At 45.7% G+C, this 21396-nt stretch overlaps 1 protein-coding gene across 1 annotated transcript in view; it reads left to right on the top strand.

Annotated features, from left to right (window-relative positions):
- Positions 1-464: 464 nt before the first annotated feature.
- Positions 465-21396, top strand: part of LOC311126146 (dystrophin-related protein 2-like) — a gene marked incomplete at both ends in the record, with an annotated part of 44206 nt that continues 23274 nt past the window's right edge. The window contains 5 exon segments of the mRNA XM_084200162.1: positions 465-524; positions 4172-4233; positions 9797-9871; positions 12977-12985; positions 12988-13180. Of these exon segments, the coding sequence (XP_084056288.1) occupies positions 465-524; positions 4172-4233; positions 9797-9871; positions 12977-12985; positions 12988-13180 (399 nt within the window).

The raw sequence follows: 21396 nt of genomic DNA, 5'->3' as shown, positions 1-21396 counted from the left end.
ACAGTGTCCACGTCTGTGTGTCCCCGCGCGTCTCCTTTTAACCTCCCATCCGTTCCAGTCTAGCCTATTCCAGTCCCAGCTAGCTTTGCCCCTCTAGCTAAGCTTACAGCTAAAATGCTACATTGACTGGGTGTGTGACTCCTTCACCTCTCATTTTCCATTGGCCTTTACCAACAGTAATCCTTTCTGGGACACAAAAGGCTGTGTTTACCGTTTCAGCTTTAGTCCACCTATTATGTACTGCGCTCTCCCTCTGAATGGTCACAGACTGTCTGGATCGACGTGGCCCACGTCCCAAATGGCACCCTATTCCCTATATAGTGCACTACTCTTGACCACAGCCCTATGGGGAATAGACCCTAAATAGGGAATAGGGTGCCATTTGGGACGTGAACATGGTCAGTGGTTATGTGCAAATGGCTTTTCATGCTTGATGTGCCTTAGCGATTGATTTTCCCTTACAGGTCAGTGCAGATTCCCTGGGAACGTGCCATCTCTCCAAACAAAGTGCCCTACTACATCAAGTAAGTCTAACTGGGATATAAAAAAAGTATTGAGTCACTGTTAAGATGGCAGTATTGAGTTACCAGGAGAAGACACATTCATAAGGTATCCCTAGGAGAACAAAATCGAGCTAAGCCCCTCGCTGACCACTTATCTATTTACTTCATCAATGCTACATCCCGCTGGCTGGACTGTGTTTATCTTTCAGCTCTGAGGTGTCTCTGTGTGTGTGTGTGTCTCTGTGTGTGTGTGTGTGTGTGTGTGTGTGTGTGTGTGTTTGTGTACTGTGTGTGAGTGTGTGTGTTTTGTCAGCGTATCTCTTTTACAAACGGGTGTATTTATTTTCTTATTCACTGCTGTTAGCCCTCATGCCCCCCCCCCCCCCTTATGGGCTGTGTAACTGTGCCACTGGAGGGGAATATCTGACGGGCACTCTGTTGGGCACCTAATCAATCCAACAGTCTCATACAGGTAATGACGGGCGTTGGAGTGGCCCCCGGGTCCTGGCAAATTTCCTGCTTGGGGCTCGCTCATTTATTTAGCTGAGCTCGTCAATTATTTATTGGCTATCGTTTTTTCCCATGGTACATTTTCCTTTTCCTGCACTGCTCCTTGAACTAGGGGCTGGGAAGGTGGAGTGCTAGGATAGGTTGTCTGTTTAATGACGTGTAGAGACAGTAGCAGCTCTCTGTGTGAAACCTCAAACATGGCCGCCATAAAGTGCATTCGGAAAGTATTCAGACCCCTTCACTTTTTCCACATTTTGTTACGTTAAAGCCTTATTCTAAAATTGATTAAATTGTATTTTTTCCCCTCATCAATCTACAAACAAAACCCCATAATGACAAAGCAAATACAGGTTTTTAGAAATGTTTGCAAATGTAAAGAAATAAAGAAAATGAAATATCATATTTACTTAGCTCCGTCAGAGCAGTAGGGCTGTAGCCGGTGCACAGTGAGGAGTGAATGTAGTCCTACTGTCTGATTGCTGCTGTGTGTCTGAGCTTTACAGGTCCATAAGCTCATAGTTGGAAACAACTGAAGAGTTTATTTCCTAAACGCTACATCCACCAATTTTTTTCACAGTTGTGTTTTTTCATCAGAAATGATTGTTTATAGGTACCTTCATGTGTGTGTAAAATATTAATGTTCTCAGCTTTTTTTATTAATAGATTTTAGATGTGTATGAAAATGTTTTTTATTTGTTGCAAACCGATATATATCCATTGTTTAGCTGGAATGGAATGTTCGTATCCTATGTATTTGATGTGATACAGTGGGGAATTTTTTTATTTAGTCAGCCACCAATTGTGCAAGTTCTCCCACTTAAAAAGATGAGAGAGGCCTGTAATTTTCATCATAGGTACACGTCAACTATTACAGACAAAATGAGAATTTTTTTCCCAGAAAAATACATTGTAGGATTTTTAATGAATTTATTTGCAAATGATGGTGGAAAATAAGTATTTGGTCAATAACAAAAGTTTCTCAATACTTTGTTATATACCCTTTGTTGGCAATGACACAGGTCAAACGTTTTCTGTAAGTCTTCACAAGGTTTTCACACACTGTTGCTGGTATTTTGGCCCATTCCTCCATGCAGATCTCCTCTAGAGCAGTGATGTTTTGGGGCTGTCGCTGGGCAACACGGACTTTCAACTCCCTCCAAAGATTTTCTATGGGGTTGAGATCTGGAGACTGGCTAAGCCACTCCAGGACCTTGAAATGCTTCTTACGAAGCCACTCCTTCGTTGCCCGGGCGGTGTGTTTGGGATCATTGTCATGCTGAAAGACCCAGCCACGTTTCATCTTCAATGCCCTTGCTGATGGAAGGAGGTTTTCACTCAAAATCTCACGATACATGGCCCCATTCATTCTTTCCTTTACACGGATCAGTCGTCCTGGTCCCTTTGCAGAAAAACAGCCCCAAAGCATGATGTTTCCACCCCCATGCTTCACAGTAGGTATGGTGTTCTTTGGATGCAACTCACCATTCTTTGTCCTCCAAACACGACGAGTTGAGTTTTTACCAAAAAGTTATATTTTGGTTTCATCTGACCATATGACATTCTCCCAATCCTCTTCTGGATCATCCAAATGCACTCTAGCAAACTTCAGACGGGCCTGGACATGTACTGGCTTAAGTAGGGGGACACGTCTGGCACTGCAGGATTTGAGTCCCTGGCGGCGTAGTGTGTTACTGATGGTAGGCTTTGTTACTTTGGTCCCAGCTCTCTGCATGTCATTCACTAGGTCCCCCCGTGTGGTTCTGGGATTTTTGCTCACCGTTCTTGTGATCATTTTGACCCCACGGGGTGAGATCTTGCGTGGAGCCCCAGATCGAGGGAGATTATCAGTGGTCTTGTATGTCTTCCATTTCCTAATAATTGCTCCCACAGTTGATTTCTTCAAACCAAGCTGCTTACCTATTGCAGATTCAGTCTTCCCAGCCTGGTGCAGGTCTACAATATTGTTTCTGGTGTCCTTTGACAGCTCTTTGGTCTTGGCCATAGTGAAGTTTGGAGTGTGACTGTTTGAGGTTGTGGACAGGTGTCTTTTATACTGATAACAAGTTCAGACAGGTGCCATTAATACAGGTAACGAGTGGAGGACAGAGGAGCCTCTTAAAGAAGAAGTTACAGGTCTGTGAGAGCCAGAAATCTTGCTTGTTTGTAGGTGACCAAATACTTATTTTCCACCATAATTTGCAAATAAATTCATAAAAAATCCTACAATGTGATTTTCTGGAGAAAAAAAAGCTCAATTTGTCTGTCATAGTTGACGTGTACCTATGATGAAAATTACAGGCCTCTCTCATCTTTTTAAGTGGGAGAACTTGCACAATTGGTGGCTGACTAAATACTTTTTTTCTCCACTGTATGTGGTTGTCTCACCTACAGCAGCTATCTTAAGATGAGTGCTCTTACTGTGAGTCGCTCTGGATAAGAGCTAAATTACTAAAATGTCAAACTTAAATGTTTTACATACAGATCTCTTTTTTAAATTATTATTATTAAATATTTTGTCATTTAGCAGACGCTCTTATCCAGAGCAACTTACTTTTCTTTTTTTCATACTGGCCCCCCGTGGGAATCGAACCCACAACCCTGGAGTTGCAAGCGCCATGCTCTACCAACTGAGCTACACGGGACTATATCATTTGTACATTTCTTTATAAAAAAATGTAATTTGTTACATTTGACTGTGTAAAATCTAGCAGTTCTACTTATTTCTCTGAGAGTGAGGCGGATATATAGCATTTGCAAAAAATACATGATAATTTGTCTCTCTGAAATCAAACCATCAAGTGATAGATTTTAAACAAATACATGTCTGTCATTGAACAACCCCATGCCATGATTAGACAGTGAAAACACACACCAATCTCTTTCATAATTTCTTTAAACAATAAAAGCTAATTTACCAACATTTCTGAAAATGGATAAATAGCGTTTTGGAATGAAACTCTTCAACTTCAAACTCTACTTTCTCCTTTGTAACCCTCTTTACTCTTGTCTAACTCTGTCCTCCCTCTCCTCCCTCTCTCCCTCTCTCCCCTCTCCCTTCCTCCTCCATCTCCTCCCTCTCCTCCCTCTCTCCCCTCTCCCTTCCTCCTCCCTCTCCTCCCTCTCCTTCCTCTCTCCCCTCTTCCTTCCTCCTCCCTCAGCCATCAGGCCCAGACGACGTGCTGGGATCATCCAAAAATGACGGAGCTGTACCAGGCGCTGGGTAAGACAAAGACAATGAAAGAGTTAGGACCTTACCGGGCACCTCCGCAGGGGCCTCCAGAGGCCCACAGGGGCCCCGCCACCATCACCCCATACCTCATGAAGGGCCCATATTTCAGACACCCGCAGAGACCGACAACACCATTCTCATTAACCTGCGGGAACAATTTGACGGCTCTGTGATTGCTTTTGCCTGCATTTTAATAAATTCTTATTTATCAGCATCGGGTGGCTTTTGGGGGGGGGTTGTCCAGACACACACATAGGCATGGAGGGAGTGGCATTATGTAGCAACAGGGCCCCTGCTAATGACTCACTGATGGGCTGATAAACACAGGGAAGATGAGGGCAGACGAGTAGGATGTCCTTGCCAACATTTATAAAGTTTGGACACATCTACTCATTGCAGGGTTTTTCTTTATTTTTACTATTTTCTACATTGTAGAATAATAGTGAAGACATCAAAACTACGGAATAACACATATGGAATCATGTAGTAACCAAAAAAGTGTTAAACAAATGAAAATATATTTTATATTTGAAATTCTTCAAAAAGCCACCCTTTGCCTTGATGACAGCTTTGCACATTCTTGGCATTCTCTCAAACAGCTTCATGAGGTAGTCATCTGGAATGCATTTCAATTAACAGGTGTGCCTTCTTAAAAGTTAATTTGTGGAATTTCTTTCCTTCTTAATGCGTTTGAGCCAATCAATTGTGTTGTGACAAGGTAGGGGGGTATACAGAAGATAGTCCTATTTGGTAAAAGACCAAGTCCATATAATGGCAAGAACAGCTCAAATAAGCAAAGAGAAACGACAGTCCATCATTACTTTAAGACATGAATGTCAGTCAATACGAAACATTTCAAGAACTTTGAACGTTTCTTGAAGTGCAGTCGCAAAAACCATCAAGAAACTGGCTCTCATGAGGACCGCCACAGGAATGGAAGACCCAGAGTTACCTCTGCTGCAGAGGATAAGTTCATTAGAGTTACCAGCCTCAGAAATTGCAGCCCAAATAAATGCTTCACAGAGTTCAAGTAACAGACACATCTCAACATCAACTGTTCAGAGGGGACTGTGTGAATCAGGCGTTCATGGTCGAATTGCTGCAAAGAAACCACTACTAAAAGACACATATAAGAAGAAGAGACCTGCTTGGGCCAAGAAACACGAGCAATGGACATTATACCGGTGGAAATTTGTCCTTTGTCTGGAGTCCAAATTGGAGAGTTTTGGTTCCAACCGCCGTGACTTTGTGAGATGCGGTGTGGGTGAACGGATGATCTCTGCATGTGTAGTTCCCACCATAAAGCACGGAGGAGGAGGTGTTATGGTGTGGGGGTGCTTTGCTGGTGACACGGTCTGTGATTTATTTAGAATTCAAGGCACACTTAACCAGCATGGCTACCACAGCATTCTGCAGCGATACGCCATCCCATCTGGTTTGGGCTTAGTGGGACTATCATTTGTTTTTCAACAGGACAATGACCCAACACACCTCCAGGCTGTGTAAGGGCTATTTGACCAAGAAGGAGAGTGATGGAGTGCTGCATCAGATGACCTGGCCTCCACAATCCCCCGAACTCAACCCAATTGAGATGGTTTGGGATGAGTTGGACGGCAGAGTGAAGGAAAAGCAGCCAACAAGGGCTCACCATATGTGGGAACTCCTTCAAGACTGTAGGAAAAGCATTCCAGGTGAAGCTGGTTGAGAGAATGCCAAGAGTGGGCAAAGCTGACATCAAGGCAAAGGGTGGCTATTTGAAGAATCTGAAATATAAAATATATTTTGATTTGTTTAACACTTTTTTGGTTACTACATGATTCCATATGTGTTATTTCGTAGTTTTGATATCTTCACTATTATTCTACAATGTAGAAAATAGTAAAAATAAAGAAAAACCCTTGAATCAGTAGGTGTGTCCAAACTTTTGACTGGTACTGTATACAATTTCAATTCAATTTCAATTTCAATTCAATTTCAATTTAAGGGCTTTATTGGCATGGGAAACGTGTGTTAACATTGCCAAAGCAAGTGAAGTAGATAGTAAACAAAAGTGAAATAAACAATAAATATTAACAGTAAACATTACACTCAGAAGTTTCAAAAGAATAAAGACATTTCAAATGTCATATAATGTATATATACAGTGTTGTAACAATGTGCAAATAGTTAAAGTACAAATGGGAAAATAAATAAACATAAATATGGGTTGTATTTACAATGGTGTTTGTTCTTCACTGTTTGCCCTTTTCTTGTGGCAACAGGTCACAAATCTTGCAGCTGTGATGGCACACTGTGGTTTTTCACCCAGTAGATAAGGGAGTTTATCAAAATTGGGTTTGTTTTCGAATTCTTTGTGGATCGCTGTAATCTGAGGGAAATATGTGTCTCTAATATGGTCATACATTTGGCAGGAGGTTAGGAAGTGCAGCTCAGTTTCCACCTCATTTTGTGGGCAGTGTGCACATAGCCTGTCTTCTCTTGAGAGCCAGGTCTGCCTACGGCGGCCTATCTCAATAGCAAGGCTATGCTCACTGAGTCTGTACATAGTCAAAGCTTTCCTTAAGTTTGGGTCAGTCACAGTGGTCAGGTATTCTGCCACTGTGTACTCTCTGTTTAGGGCCAAATAGCATTCTAGTTTGCTCTGTTTTTTTGTTTGTTCTTTCCAATGTGTCAAGTAATTATCTTTTTGTTTTCTCATGATTTGGTTGGGTCTAGTTGTGTTGTTGTTGTTGTTGTCCTGGGGCTGTGTGGGGTCTGTTTGTGTTTGTGAACAGAGCCCCAGGACAAGCTTACTTAGGGGACTCTTCTCCAAGTTCATCTCTCTGTAGGTGATGGCTTTGTTATGGAAGGTTTGGGAATCGCTTCCTTTTAAGTGGTTATAGAATTTAACGGCTCTTTTCTGGATTTTGATAATTAGCGTGTATTGTCCTAATTCTGCTCTGCATGCATTATTTGGTGTTTTACGTTGTACACGGAGGATGTTTTTGCAGAATTCTGCATGCAGAGTCTCAATTTGGTGTTTGTCCCATTTTGTGAATTCTTGGTTGGTGAGCGGACCCCAGACCTCAGAACCATAAAGGGCAATGGGTTCTATAACTGATTCAAGTATTTTTAGCCAGATCCTAATTGGTATGTCAAATTTTATGTTCCTTTTGATGGCATAGAAGGCCCTTCTTGCCTTGTCTCTCAGATCGTTCACAGCTTTGTGGAAGTTACCTGTGGCGCTGATGTTTAGGCCGAGGTATGTATAGTTTTTTGTGTGCTCTAGGGCAACGGTGTCTAGATGGAATTTGTATTCGTGGCTCTGGCAACTGGACCTTTTTTGGAACACCATTATTTTTGTCTTACTGAGATTTACTGTCAGGGCCCAGGTCTGACAGAATCTGTGCAGAAGATCTAGGTGCTGCTGTAGGCCCTCCTTGGTTGGTGACAGAAGCACCAGATCATCAGCAAACAGAAGACATTTGACTTCAGATTCTAGTAGGGTGAGGCCGGGTGCTGCAGACTGTTCTAGTGCCCTTGCCAAATCGTTGATATATATGTTGAAGAGGGTGGGGCTTAAACTGCATCCCTGTCTCACCCCACGGCCCTGTGGAAAGAAATGTGTGTGTTTTTTGCCAATTTTAACCGCACACTTGTTGTTTGTGTACATGGATTTTATAATGTCGTATGTTTTTCCCCCAACCCCACTTTCCATCAATTTGTATAGCAGACCCTCATGCCAAATTGAGTCAAAAGCTTTTTTGAAATCAACAAAGCATGAGAAGACTTTGCCTTTGTTTTGGTTTGTTTGTTTGTCAATTAGGGTGTGCAGGGTGAATACGTGGTCTGTCGTACGGTAATTTGGTAAAAAGCCAATTTGACATTTGCTCAGTACATTGTTTTCACTGAGGAAATGAACTAGTCTGCTGTTAATGATAATGCAGAGGATTTTCCCAAGGTTGCTGTTGACGCATATCCCACGGTAGTTATTGGGGTCAAATTTGTCTCCACTTTTGTGGATTGGGGTGATCAGTCCTTGGTTCCAAATATTGGGGAAGATGCCAGAGCTAAGGATGATGTTAAAGAGTTTAAGTATAGCTAATTTAAATTTGTGGTCTGTATATTTTATCATTTCATTGAGACACCACAGGACTTTTTGGGTTGGAGGGTTTGTATATTGTCCTGTAGTTCATTCAATGTAATTGGAAAATCCAGTGGGTTCTGGTAGTCTTTAATAGTTGTTTCTAAGATTTGCATTTGATCATGTATATTTTTTTGCTGTTTGTTCTCTGTTATAGGGCCAAAAAGATTGGAGAAGTGGTTTACCCATACATCTCCGTTTTGGATAGATAGCTCTTCGTGTTGTTGTTTGTTTAGTGTTTTCCAATTTTCCCAGAAGTGGTTAGAGTCTATGGATTCTTCAATTACATTGAGCTGATTTCTGACATGCTGTTCCTTCTTTTTCCGTAGTGTATTTCTGTATTGTTTTAGTGATTCACCATAGTGAAGGCGTAGGCTCAGGTTTTCTGGGTCTCTATGTTTTTGGTTGGATAGGTTTCTCAATTTCTTTCTTAGGTTTTTGCATTCTTCATCAAACCATTTATCACTGTTATTACTTTTCTTTGGTTTTCTGTTAGAGATTTTTTGATTTGATAGGGAAGCTGAGAGGTCAAATATACTGTTTAGGTTTTCTACTGCCAAGTTTACACCTTCACTATTACAGTGGAACGTTTTGACCAGGAAGTTGTCTAGAATGGATTGAATTTGTTGTTTCCTAATTGTTCTTTGGTAGGTTTCAACACTACTTTCCTTCCATCTATAGCATTTCTTAATATTATTCAGTTATTTTGGCTTTGATGCCTCATGATTGAGTATTGCTCTGTTCAAGTAGACTGTGATTTTGCTGTGGTCTGATAGGGGTGTCAGTGGGCTGACTGTGAACGCTCTGAGAGACTCTGGGTTGAGGTCAGTGATAAAGTAGTCTACATTACTACTGCCAAGAGATGAGCTATAGGTGTACCTACCATAGGAGTCCCCTCGAAGCCTACCATTGACTATGTACATACCCAGTGTGCGACAGAGCTGCAGGAGTCGTGACCCGTTTTTGTTGGTTATGTTGTCGTAGTTGTGCCTAGGGGGGCATATGGGGGAGGGAATGCTGTCACCTCCAGGTAGGTGTTTGTCCCCCTGTGTGCTGAGGGTGTCAGGTTCTTGTCCAGTTCTGAGCTCTCTCTCTCTCTCTCTCTCAATTTAATTTCAATTCTCTCTCTCTCTCTCTCTCTCTCTCTCTCTCGCTCTCGCTCTTCTCTCTTCTCTCTCCTCTCTCTCTCTCTCTCTCTCTCTCTCTCTCTCTCTCTCTCTCTCTCTCTCTCTCTCTCTCTCGCTCTCTCTCTCTCTCTCTCTCTCTCTCTCTCTCTCTCTCTCTCTCTCTCTCTCTCTCTCTCTCTCTCTCTCTCTCTCTCTCTCTCTCTCTCTCTCTCTCTCTCTCTCTCTCTCTCTCTCTCTCTCTCTCTCTCTCTCTCTCTCTCTCTCCTATCTCCCTCTCTTTCTCCATCTCTCCTTTCCTCATTAGCGGATCTGAACAATATCAAGTTCTCAGCGTACCGGACAGCCATGAAGCTGCGGCGGGTGCAGAAGGCTCTGAGATGTACGTATTGTGTTTGTCATGCAGGATAATTAAATTAATTAATTGGCCCAATTGAGTTACATGAGGGGAGGTAATTAGCCAAGGTCATGTGGATGAGTGAGGCATAAACATGAGTCACCTCCAGGACCCAGCATAGTAGCTTTATCTTCCACAGTCCAGACGTCTCCTCCTCCTCTCTCCTCCCTCCATCCCTCCCTTCCCCACTGCCCTCTGGCTCCCCCTGACCCTGAGTTAGCCCTGCGGCCACGCTTTGCCACAGGCGGCTGCTCACATCCTTTTTCATGCTCTCTCCATTCACGCTCTCGCTTTCTCTCCGTTCAACTCTCCACCCCTCTCCGTCCCTCCGACACGGTAAAATGGCCTGCGAAAGCACAGCATGAACGCACTGCTGAAAACGCTATACCTTCCTCCCTCTCTCTCTCTCTCTCTCTCTCTCTTCTCTCTCTCTTTCTACCTCTCTATTTTTCCCTCTCTAGCCCTCCTCATCGTGTGCTGGTCTGCTAGTCCGTGTCATTAGGATAGTTTATTGCCAGGCTGCCATAGTAACTACCAAGTCTCTCTCTCTCTCTCTCTCTCTCTCTCTCTCTCTCTCTCTCTCTCTCTCTCTCTCTCCTCTCTTCTCTCTCTCCTCTCTCTCTCTCTCTCTCTCTCTCTCTCTCTCTTTCTCTTTCTCTCTCTCTCTCTCTTTCAGGGTTGGGAGAGGAGAGGAGATGTCTCTCTCTGTCTCCCTTCCTCTCTCTCAGTATGGATTGAGGAAGGCTCTATAAAAGCACTTCTAAAATGCCTAGAAGTGTCTCCTCTCTGAAACCTAACCCACTCCAGCCATGTCCTCTCCCCTCCAACCCTAAACCCACTCCAGCCATGTCATCTCCCCTCCCAACCCTAACCCACTCCAGCCATGTCCCTCTCCCTCCCAACCCTAACCCACTCCAGCCATGTTTCTCTCCCTCCCAAACCTAACCCACTCCCAGCCATGTCCTCTCCCCTCCCAACCCTAACCCACTCCAGCCATGTCCTCTCCCCTCCCAAACCTAACCCACTCCAGCCATGTCCTCTCCCCTCCCAACGCTAACCCACTCCAGCCATGTCCTCTCCCCTCCCAACCCTAACCCACTCCAGCCATGTCCTCTCCCCTCCCAACCCTAACCCACTCCAGCCATGTCCTCTCCCTCCCAACCCTAACCCACTCCAGCCATGTCCTCTCCCCTCCCAACGCTAACCCACTCCAGCCATGTCCTCTCCCCTCCCAACCCTAACCCACTCCAGCCATGTCCTCTCCCCTCCCAACCCTAACCACTCCAGCCATGTCCTCTCCCCTCCCAACCTAACCCACTCCAGCCATGTCCTCTCCCCTCCCAACCCTAACCCACTCCAGCCATGTCCTCTCCCCTCCAACCCTAACCCACTCCAGCCATGTCCTCTCCCCTCCCAACCCTAACCCACTCCAGCCATGTTTTCTCCCCTCCCAACCCTAACCCACTCCAGCATGTCCTCTCCCCTCCCAACCTAACCCACTCCAGCCATGTCCTCTCCCCTCCCAACCCTAACTCACTCCAGCCATGTCCTCTCCCTCCCAACCCTAACCCACTCCAGCCATGTCCTCTCCCCTCCCAACCCCTAACCCACTCCAGCCATGTCCTCTCCCCTCCCAACCCTAACCCACTCCAGCCATGTCCTCTCCCCTCCCAACCCTAACCCACTCCAGCCATGTCCTCTCCCCTCCCAACGCTAACCCACTCCAGCCATGTCCTCTCCCCTCCCAACCCTAACCCACTCCAGCCATGTCCTCTCCCTCCCAACCCTAACCCACTCAGCCATGTCCTCTCCCCTCCCAACCCTAACCCACTCCAGCCATGTCCTCTCCCCTCCCACCCTAACCCACTCCAGCCATGTCCTCTCCCCTCCCAACCCTAACCCGCTCCAGCCATGTCCTCTCCCTTCCCAACGCTAACCCACTCCAGCCATGTCCTCTCCCCTCCCAACGCTAACCCACTCCAGCCATGTCCTCTCCCCTCCCAACCCTAACCCACTCCAGCCATGTCCTCTCCCCTCCACCCTAACCCGCTCCGCCATGTCCTCTCCCTCCCAACCCTAACCCACTCCAGCCATGTCCTCTCCCCTCCCAACCCTAACCCCTCCAGCCATGTCCTCTCCCCTCCCAACCCTAACCCACTCCAGCCATGTCCTCTCCCCTCCCAACCCTAACCCACTCCAGCCATGTCCTCTCCCCCTCCCAACCCTAACCCACTCCAGCCATGTCCTCTCCCCTCCCAACCCTAACCCGCTCCAGCCATGTCCTCTCCCTTCCCAACGCTAACCCACTCCAGCCATGTCCTCTCCCCTCCCAACGCTAACCCACTCCAGCCATGTCCTCTCCCCTCCCAACCCTAACCCACTCCAGCCATGTCCTCTCCCCTCCCAACCCTAACCCGCTCCCCGCATGTCCTCTCCCCTCCCAACCCTAACCCACTCCAGCCATGTCCTCTCCCTCCCAACCCTAACCCACTCCAGCCATGTCCTCTCCCTCCAACCCTAACCCACTCCACCATGTCCTCTCCCCCTCCCAACCCTAACCCACTCCAGCCATGTCCTCTCCCCTCCCAACCCTAACCCACTCCAGCCATGTCCTCTCCCCTCCCAACCCTAACCCACTCCAGCCATGTCCTCTCCCCTCCCCAACCCTAACCCACTCCAGCCATGTCCTCTCCCCTCCCAACCCTAACCCACTCCAGCCATGTCCTCTCCCCTCCCAACCCTAACCACTCCAGCATCTCCTGTGCTCTGCCACCTCATTATCTCCCTATCCAATCACATCTGTCATTAGAGGACACCCTTTTATGTTCAGTTCTCTGCCCAGCCTGGGATGGCCATTCAAATTAGTTTGGGTTGGCGCCTTCGCAACATCTGTCAGCGCTTAAGTGGGGGGGAAAAGGTGAATAAGCATTCTCTCCTTCACTCTCCTGTCCCTGGTGGTTTTGTGTGTGTGTGTTTGTGTGTGTGTCTGTGTGTGTGTTGTGTGTGTGTGTGTGTGTGTGTGTGTTGTGTGTGTGTGTGTGTGTGTGTGTGTGTGTGTGTGTGTGTGTGTGTGTGTGTGCGTCCATCCAGTGGACCTGCTGAGCTGGTGAGTGTGGTGGACGTGTTCAGGGAGCAGGATCTGCAGCATGGGGAACATGTGATGGATGTGGTGGAGATGATCCATGCCCTGACCGGCCTGTACGAGAGACTGGAGGAGGAGAGGAGGGCCATCGTGGTCAACATCCCTCTCTGTGTGGACATGTGTCTCAACTGGCTGCTCAACGTCTACGACAGGTACTACTGACCACTACTGACCTTTAACCTTGGCCCCTGACCCTTTGACCCTAAACCTTACATGACCTCAACGAGACTAGGTCATGTGTTGCAACTGGCTGCTCAACGTCTACAACAGGTACTACTGACCACTGACCTTAAACCTTGCCCCCTTGCCCCCTTGCCCCCTGACCCTAAACCATACATGACCTCAACAAGACCAGATCATGTTTTTAACTGGCTGCTCAATGTGTCAATGTCTCTTGGACATCACTGAGGACACATAGCAACACATTACCTCACCTCATATTATCTTTGAGGGGTTGGAAATTTGGGTTTAGACATAAAGTTTAATCCTCACCTAATTAGTGACTGTTCATGCCACTTGTGTTGTTAGCTACTTGTAAGTGCCACTCTAAAATACTATGTTCTAATGAACCAAATAACTCTGTTTTTGTCAGTTCTATTTCATATACAGCACTATTATATCTGGGACACTGCCCATTGACATTACTGCCAATATACAGTACCAGTCAAAAGTTTGGACACACCTACTCATCAAGGGTTCTTCTTTATTTTTAAAATGTTCTACATTGTAGAATAATAGTGAAGACATCAAAACAATGAAGTAACACATATGGAATCATGTAGTAACCCAAAAGTGTTAAACAAATCAATTTATACAGTTGAAGTCGGACGTCACATACCTTAGCCAAATACAATTAAACTCAATTTTTCACAATTCCTGACATTTAATCCTAGTAAAAATTCTCTATCTTAGGTCAGTTAGGATCACCACTTTATTTTAAGAATGTGAAATGTCAGAATAATAGTAGAGAGAATGATTTATTTCAGCTTTTATTTATTTCATCACATTCCCAGTGGGTCAGAAGTTTACATACACTCAATTAGTATTTGGTAACATTGCCTTTAAATTGTTTAACTTGGGTCAAACGTTTCGGGTAGCCTTCCACAAGCTTCCCACAATAAGTTGGGTGAATTTTGGCCCATTCCTCCTGACAGAGCTGGTGTAACTGAGTCAGGTTTGTAGGCCTCCTTGCTCGTACACATTTTTCAGTTCTGCCCACATATTTTCTATAGGATTGAGGTCAAGGCTTTGTGATGGCCACTCCAATAACTTGACTTGTTGTCCTTAAGCCATTTTGCCACAACTTTGGAAGTTTGCTTGGGGTCATTGTCCATTTGGAAGACCCATTTGCGACCAAGCTTTAACTTCCTGACTAATGTCTTGAGATGTTGCTTCAATATATCCACATCATTTTCCTTAATCATGATTCCATCTATTTTGTGAAGTGCACCAGTCCCTCCTGCAGCAAAGCACCCCCACAGCATGATGCTGCCACCCCCGTGCTTCACTGTTGGGATGTTGTTCTTCGGCTTGCAAGCCACCCCCAGTTTCCTCCAAACATAACGATGGTCATTATGGCCAAACAGTTCTATTTTTGTTTCATCAGACCAGAGGACATTTCTCCAAAAAGTACGATCTTTGTCCCCATATGCAGTTGCAAAACGTAGTCTGGCTTTTTTATGGCAGTTTTGGAGCAGTGGCTTCTTCCTTGCTGAGCGGCCTTTCAGGTTATGTCGATATAGGACTCGTTTTACTGTGGATATATATACTTTTGTACCTGTTTCCTCCAGCATCTATACAAGGTCCTTTGCTGTTGTTCTGGGGTTGATTTGCACTTTTCGAACCAAAGTACGTTCATCTCTAGGAGACAGAATGCGTCTCCTTCCTGAGCGGTATGACGGCTGTGTGGTCCCATGGCGTTTATACTTGGCTAGGCCTTGAAATACATCCACAGGTACACCTCCAATTGACTGAAATTATGTCAATTAGCCTATCAGAAGCTTCTAAAGCCATGACATAATTTTCTGGACTTTTCCAAGCTGTTTAAAGGCAACCTAAGTGTATGTAAACTTCCGACTTCAACTGTATTTTATATTTGAGATTCTTCAAATAGTCACCCTTTGCCTTTATGACAGCTTTGCACACTCTTGGCATTCTCTCAACCAGCTTTTCCAACAGTCTTGAAGGAGTTCCCACATATGGTGAGCCACTGTTGGCTGCTTTTCCTTCACTCTGCCGTCCGATTCATCCCAAACCATCTCAATTGGGTTGAGGTCGGGGGATTGTGGAGGCCAGGTCATCTGATGCAGCACTCCATCACTCTGCTTATTGGTCAAATAGCCCTTACACAGCCTGGAGGTGTGTTGGGTCATTGTCCTGTAGAAAAACTGAGCCCAAACCAGATGGGATGGCGTATCACTGCAGAATGCTGTGGTAGCCATGCTGGTTAAGTGTGCCTTGAATTCTAAATAAATCACAGACAGTGTCACCAGCAAAGCACCCCCCACACCATAACACCTCCTCCCCCATGCTTTACGGTGGGAACTACACATGCGGAGATCATCCGTTCACCCACACCGCATCTCACAAAGACACGGTGGTTGGAACCACAAAGGACACATTTCCACCTGTCTAATGTCCATTGCTTGTGTTTCTTGGCCCAAGCAGGTATATTCTTCTTATCGGTGTCCTTTAGTAGTGGTTTCTTTGCAGCAATTCAACCATGAAGGCCTGATTCACACAGTCCCCTCTGAACAGTTGTTGTTGAGATGTGTCTGTTACTTGAACTCTGTGAGGATTTATTTGGGCTGCAATTTCTGAGGCTGGTAACTGTAATGAACTTACCCTTTGCAGCAGAGGTAACTCTGGGGCTTCCATTCCTGTGGCGGTCCTCATGAGAACCAGTTTCATCATAGCGCTTGATGATTTTTGTGACTGCACTTGAAGAAACTTTCAAAGTTCTTGAAATGTTCCGTATTGACTGACCTTCATGTCTTAAAGTAATGATGGACTGTTGTTTATTTTTGCTTATTTGAGTTGTTCTTGCCATAATATGGACTTGGTCTTTTACCAAATAGGGCTATCTTCTTTATACCTTGTCACAACACAACTGATTGGCATTTAGAAGGAAAGAAATTCCACAAATTAACACCTTTTTGGTTACTACATGATTCCATATGTGTTATTTTATAGTTTTGATGTCTTCACTATTATTCTACAATGTAAAAAATAGCACAAATAAAGAAAAACCCTTGAATGAGTAGGTGTGTCCAAACTTTTGACTGGTACTGTATATGTAACCTCTCACATATCCTTGTCCAAATTCACCCTGTCTCCACCTCGCAAGTATAAAACCCTTTTCCCACAATCAAGGACCATCACGCTCTGCTACTCCAGTGCTCTGATTGGTCGAGAGTCCTCTCAGCGGGGCGTCTCATTGGTGAAGTAGGCTGTGTGGCTGGGAGGCTGTGTCGTGAGTAAGATCACAAAGAGGCTATAGCTCAGTCAAGCTGGCTGACGTCCAATCAGGGCAACTGAGACCCAGTAGAAAGCATAAACAGTTTGATTCTGACTGCCTGTCTCTCTCTGCCAACTGCCAAGCCCTCCACAGAATCCAAGAGGCTCAATTTCCGGCGAACATGAAAGAAATAGAGAAAAAAGAAACAGCCCCATTGTTTTCTTAACGCCATACATTTATTTTGTGGCCCTTAGCTACCTGCTGCTAATGAGTGGAAATCAGCATTTTTATCCTCCACATACATTTCCTGTAATTGCTTTTTTATTTTCCGATAAATGCCGGATGTGAATGTAAATGAGCTGAGCGTGCAGTGTCAAATCAATTCAAATCGAATTAAATGTTATTTGTCACATGCTCCGAATACAACAGCTGTAGACCTTACCGTGAAATGCTTACTTACAATGAATATTTTTTTTTAAGTAAGTAAGAATATATTTTCTAAAAAAATATATATATAAAAAAATATAAAAAAAAGTAAGAAAAAAAGTACAACAATAAAATAACAATAAGGAGGCTATATACAGGGGGTACCGGTACCGAGTCAATGTGCAGGGGTACAGGTTAGTCGAGGTAATTGAGGTAATTTGTACATGTAGTTAGAGGTAAATTGACTATGCATAGATAATAAACAGCGAGTAGCAGCAGCGTATAAAAGGGGGTCAATGCAAATGAAGTGTGTGTGTGTTTGTTTGTAGTGTGTGTGCAGTGTGAGTGGTATGAGGTCTCCCCACAGACTGCTAGGGAGTGTTTTCTTCTCAGTATTACTAAAGAGACAACGAAAGCAGGTTTCTTCCCCACTCTTTTCTACGGTTATTTTGGAGAGTGGGTTTGTCCGAGCACTTTTGATTCAGGAGAAGTGTGTGTGTGTGCGTTTGTTTGCATGTGCACATGCTTGTGTGTGCGTGTGTGTCTTTAGCTCCTCCGAGGGCATGTCACACTCTTTGGGTGTGTGGGGAGTGACACGTCCCACGGGGTGAGGTGCTGGGGGCGCATATTGAAGATGACACACAGTGTGTGACAGGTGCTGACTCGCTTCCCTCCCCCTGTCTCCCCCTACCTCCCCCTGTCTCCCCCTACCTGCCCTTGTCTCCCCTGTCTCCCCCTACCTCCCCCTGTCTCCCCCTACCTCCCCCTGTCTCCCCCTAACTGCCCCTATCTCCCCCTGTCTCCCCCTACCTCCCCCTGTCTCCCCCTACCTCCCCCTACCTCCCCCTGTCTCCCCCGTCTCCCCCTACCCCCCCTGTCTCCCCAAACCTCCCCCTGTCTCCCCCTACCTCCCCTGTCTCCCTCTGTCTCCCCCATCTCCCCCTACCTCCCCCTGTCTCCCTCTGTCTCCCCCTGTCTCCCCCTACCTCCCCCTGTCTCCCCCAGTCCCCCCTGTCTTCCCCTACCTCCCCCTACCTCCCCCTACCTCCCCCTGTCTCCCCCTACCTCCCCCTGTCTTCCCCTACCTCCCTCTGTCTCCCCTGTCTCCCCCTGCCTCCCCCTACCTCCCCCTGTCTCTTTCTGCCTCCCCCTAGGTCTCCCCCTGCCTCTCCTAGGTCTCTCCCTGTCTCCCCCTGCCTCTCCTAGGTCTCCTCCTGCCTCTCCTAGGTCTCCCCCTGCCTCTCCTAGGTCTCCCCCTACCTCTCCTAGGTCTCCCCCTGCCTCTCCTAGGTCTCCCCCGCCTCCCACTAGGACTCCTCTAGGTCTCCTTGGCACATTGTAACAGTGACTATAATGACAGGGAATGGCAGTAATGTTCTCTCAGCGACTAATGTTTACCCACTGACTCAAATATTATCATAGAGGATTGCTACAAAGCTCCATCCACCCCGATGACTCCCACTGACTCTAATATGATCTCCTGACTCCTGTGTTAAGGCAGTGACTATATGCCTCTCTGTCTCTCACACTGACATTGACTACTGTCTCTAATGTTCTTTCACTGACTCTAATCCCTTCCATCTGACTATAATGTGTCAAGGCAGAGAAAAGCAAAGCAGCAAAGCTCCCAACTAAAGCCAGTAACAGCAGCCCTGTCCTTCCCCTGCCTCTAGTGGCAGAGCGTCCCTGTGCCTCCCAGACACACAGATATAATGTAACCCATTTAGGTCAGGTCCCGGCTTTCCCAGTCCCAACCCAACTCTGTGGCCTTGCCATTGGCCAGAGAACACTGTTTATTCAGCTGAATGGATCTGTTCCTGCCTTTACTTGTCATCCGATAGTTTTGTCAGTGTAATGGCTTAGTTTATGTATCTGTTTGTTCTGGCATATTGCTCTACTTTTCATGTGCCCCTCAGTGTGAAACCCTAACCATGTCACTATGACTTTTATAGTAATCTATCTACAGTGAGGGAAAAAAGTATTTGATCCCCTGCTGATTTTGTACGTTTGCCCACTGACAAAGACATGATCAGTTTATAATTTTAATGGTAGGTTTATTTGAACAGTGAGAGACAGAATAACAACAAAGACATTCAGAAAAAAGCATGTCAAAAATGTTATAAATTGATTTGCATTTTAATGAGGGAAATAAGTATTTGACCCCTCTGCAAAACATGACTTAGTACTTGGTGGCAAAACCCTTGTTGGCAATCACAGAGGTCAGACGTTTCTTGTAGTTGGCCACCAGGTTTGCACACATCTCAGGAGGGATTTAGTTCCTCTCCTCTTTGCAGATCTTCTCCAAGTCATTAAGGTTTCGAGGCTGACGTTTGGCAACTCAAACCTTCAGCTCCCTCCACAGATTTTCTATGGGATTAAGGTCTGGAGACTGGCTAGGCCACTCCAGGACCTTAATGTGCTTCTTCTTGAGCCACTCCTTTGTTGCCTTGGCCATGTGTTTTGGGTCATATTCATGCTGGAATACCCATCCACAACCCATTTTCAATGCCCTGGCTGAGGAAAGGAGGTTCTCACCCAAGATTTGAAGGTACATGGCCCCGTCCATCGTCCCGTTGATGCGGTGAAGTTGTCCTGTCCCCTTAGCAGAAAAACACCCCCAAAGCATAATGTTTCCACCTCCATGTTTGACGGTGGGGATGGTGTTCTTGGGGTCATAGGCAGCATTCCTCCTCCTCCAAACACGGCGAGTTGAGTTGATGCCAAAGAGCTCGATTTTGGTCTCATCTGACCACAACACTTTCACCCAGTTCTCCTCTGAATCATTCCAGATGTTCATTGGCAAACTTCAGATGGGCCTGTATATGTGCTTTCTTGAGCAGGGGGACCTTGCAGGCGCTGCAGGATTTCAGTCCTTCACGGCGTAGTGTGTTACCAATTGTTTTCTTGGTGACTATGGTCCCAGCTGCCTTGAGATCATTGACAAGATCCTCCCGTGTAGTTCTGGGCTGATTCCTCACCGTTCTCATGATCATTGCAACTCCACAAGATGAGATCTTGCATGGAGCCCCAGGCCGAGGGAGATTGACAGTTCTTTGGTGTTTCTTCCATTTGCGAATAATCGCACCAACTGTTGTCACCTTCTCACCAAGCTGCTTGGCGATGGTCTTGTAGCCCATTCCAGCCTTGTGTAGGTCTACAATCTTGTCCCTGACATCCTTGGAGAGCTCTTTGGTCTAGGCCATGGTGGAGAGTTTGGAATCTGATTGATTGATTGCTTCTGTGGACAGGTGTCTTTTATACAGGTAACAAGCTGAGATTAGGAGCACTCCCTTTAAGAGTGTGCTCCTAATTTCAGCTCGTTACCTATATAAAAGACACCTGGGAGCCAGAAATCCTTCTGATTGAGAGGGGGTCAAATACTTATTTCCCTCATGAAAATGCAAATCAATTTATAAAATTTTTGACATGCGTTTTTCTGGATTTGTTTGTTGTTGTTCTGTCTCTCACTGTTCAAATAAACCTACCATTAAAATTATAGACTGATCATTTTTTTGTCAGTGGGCAAACGTACAAAATCAGCAGGGGATCAAATACTTTTTCCCCCTCACTGTATCTATCTCTCTCTCTCTCTCTCTCTTCTCTCTCTCTCTCTCTCTCTCTCTCTCTCTCTCTCTCTCTCTCTCTCTCTCTCTCTTTTCTCTTTCTCTTTCTCTTTCTCTCTCTCTCTCTCTCTCTCTCTCTCTCTCTCTCTCTCTCTCTCTCTCTCTCTCTCTCTCTCTCTCTCTCTCTCTCTCTCTCTCTCTCTCTCTCTCTCTCTCTCTCTCTATCTCTCTATCTATCTCTCTATCTATCTATCGATCCAAGATGGCATAGCAGTGCGGTCGTGTTCTTTGTTGTGTGTCTGTGTAAATAGCCTGTTTTTTGTATTTTTCGTACATATTTCCATATCACACTTTTCATCCTTCTACAAAATATACTTTCCTGCAAGCCGCCTCATTCAATGTGGAACGGATTCTGTTATTGACTTACCTTTTATCTAGAATATCCAGTTGATACCAGCTAGCCAGCTAACGAGCTACTTGCTATTAGCCACCGTTAGCGGTTTTCACCCAGAACATCGGATTTTCTGCCGGAATAACTGAATCACTGGACATTAACACCGGATCGCAACTAGCTAGCCACAACCAAATTGGATGTTGCTGTTGGCTAATCACCACTGCCCTTGAAGCAAGCACCAGTTAGCCTTGAGCCAGGCCCATATCCCGGCTATCTACCTCTCTGTCTACCGGATGGGAGTAGCCAGCTAACTAGCTACTTGCCATTAGCCACCGCTAGCGGTTTCTCACCATTGTCCGTGGCCTGCACTACCTACCAGCCAGCTCTAGCCTGGACTATTATCCGCCTGTCTGCACAGCGCGTTATCGACCCAGAACATATCGGTTTTTCTGCTGGAATCACTGATTCACTGGACCTTTAACACCGGATCATCGTAGCTAGATAGCTGCAATCAATGGACGTTGTTGT

This window comes from Coregonus lavaretus, assembly GCF_964263955.1.
Source record: "Coregonus lavaretus genome assembly, contig: HAP1_SCAFFOLD_4834, whole genome shotgun sequence".
Taxonomy (NCBI): Eukaryota; Metazoa; Chordata; class Actinopteri; order Salmoniformes; family Salmonidae; genus Coregonus; species Coregonus lavaretus.
This window is presented reverse-complemented; position numbering and strand designations above follow the sequence as displayed.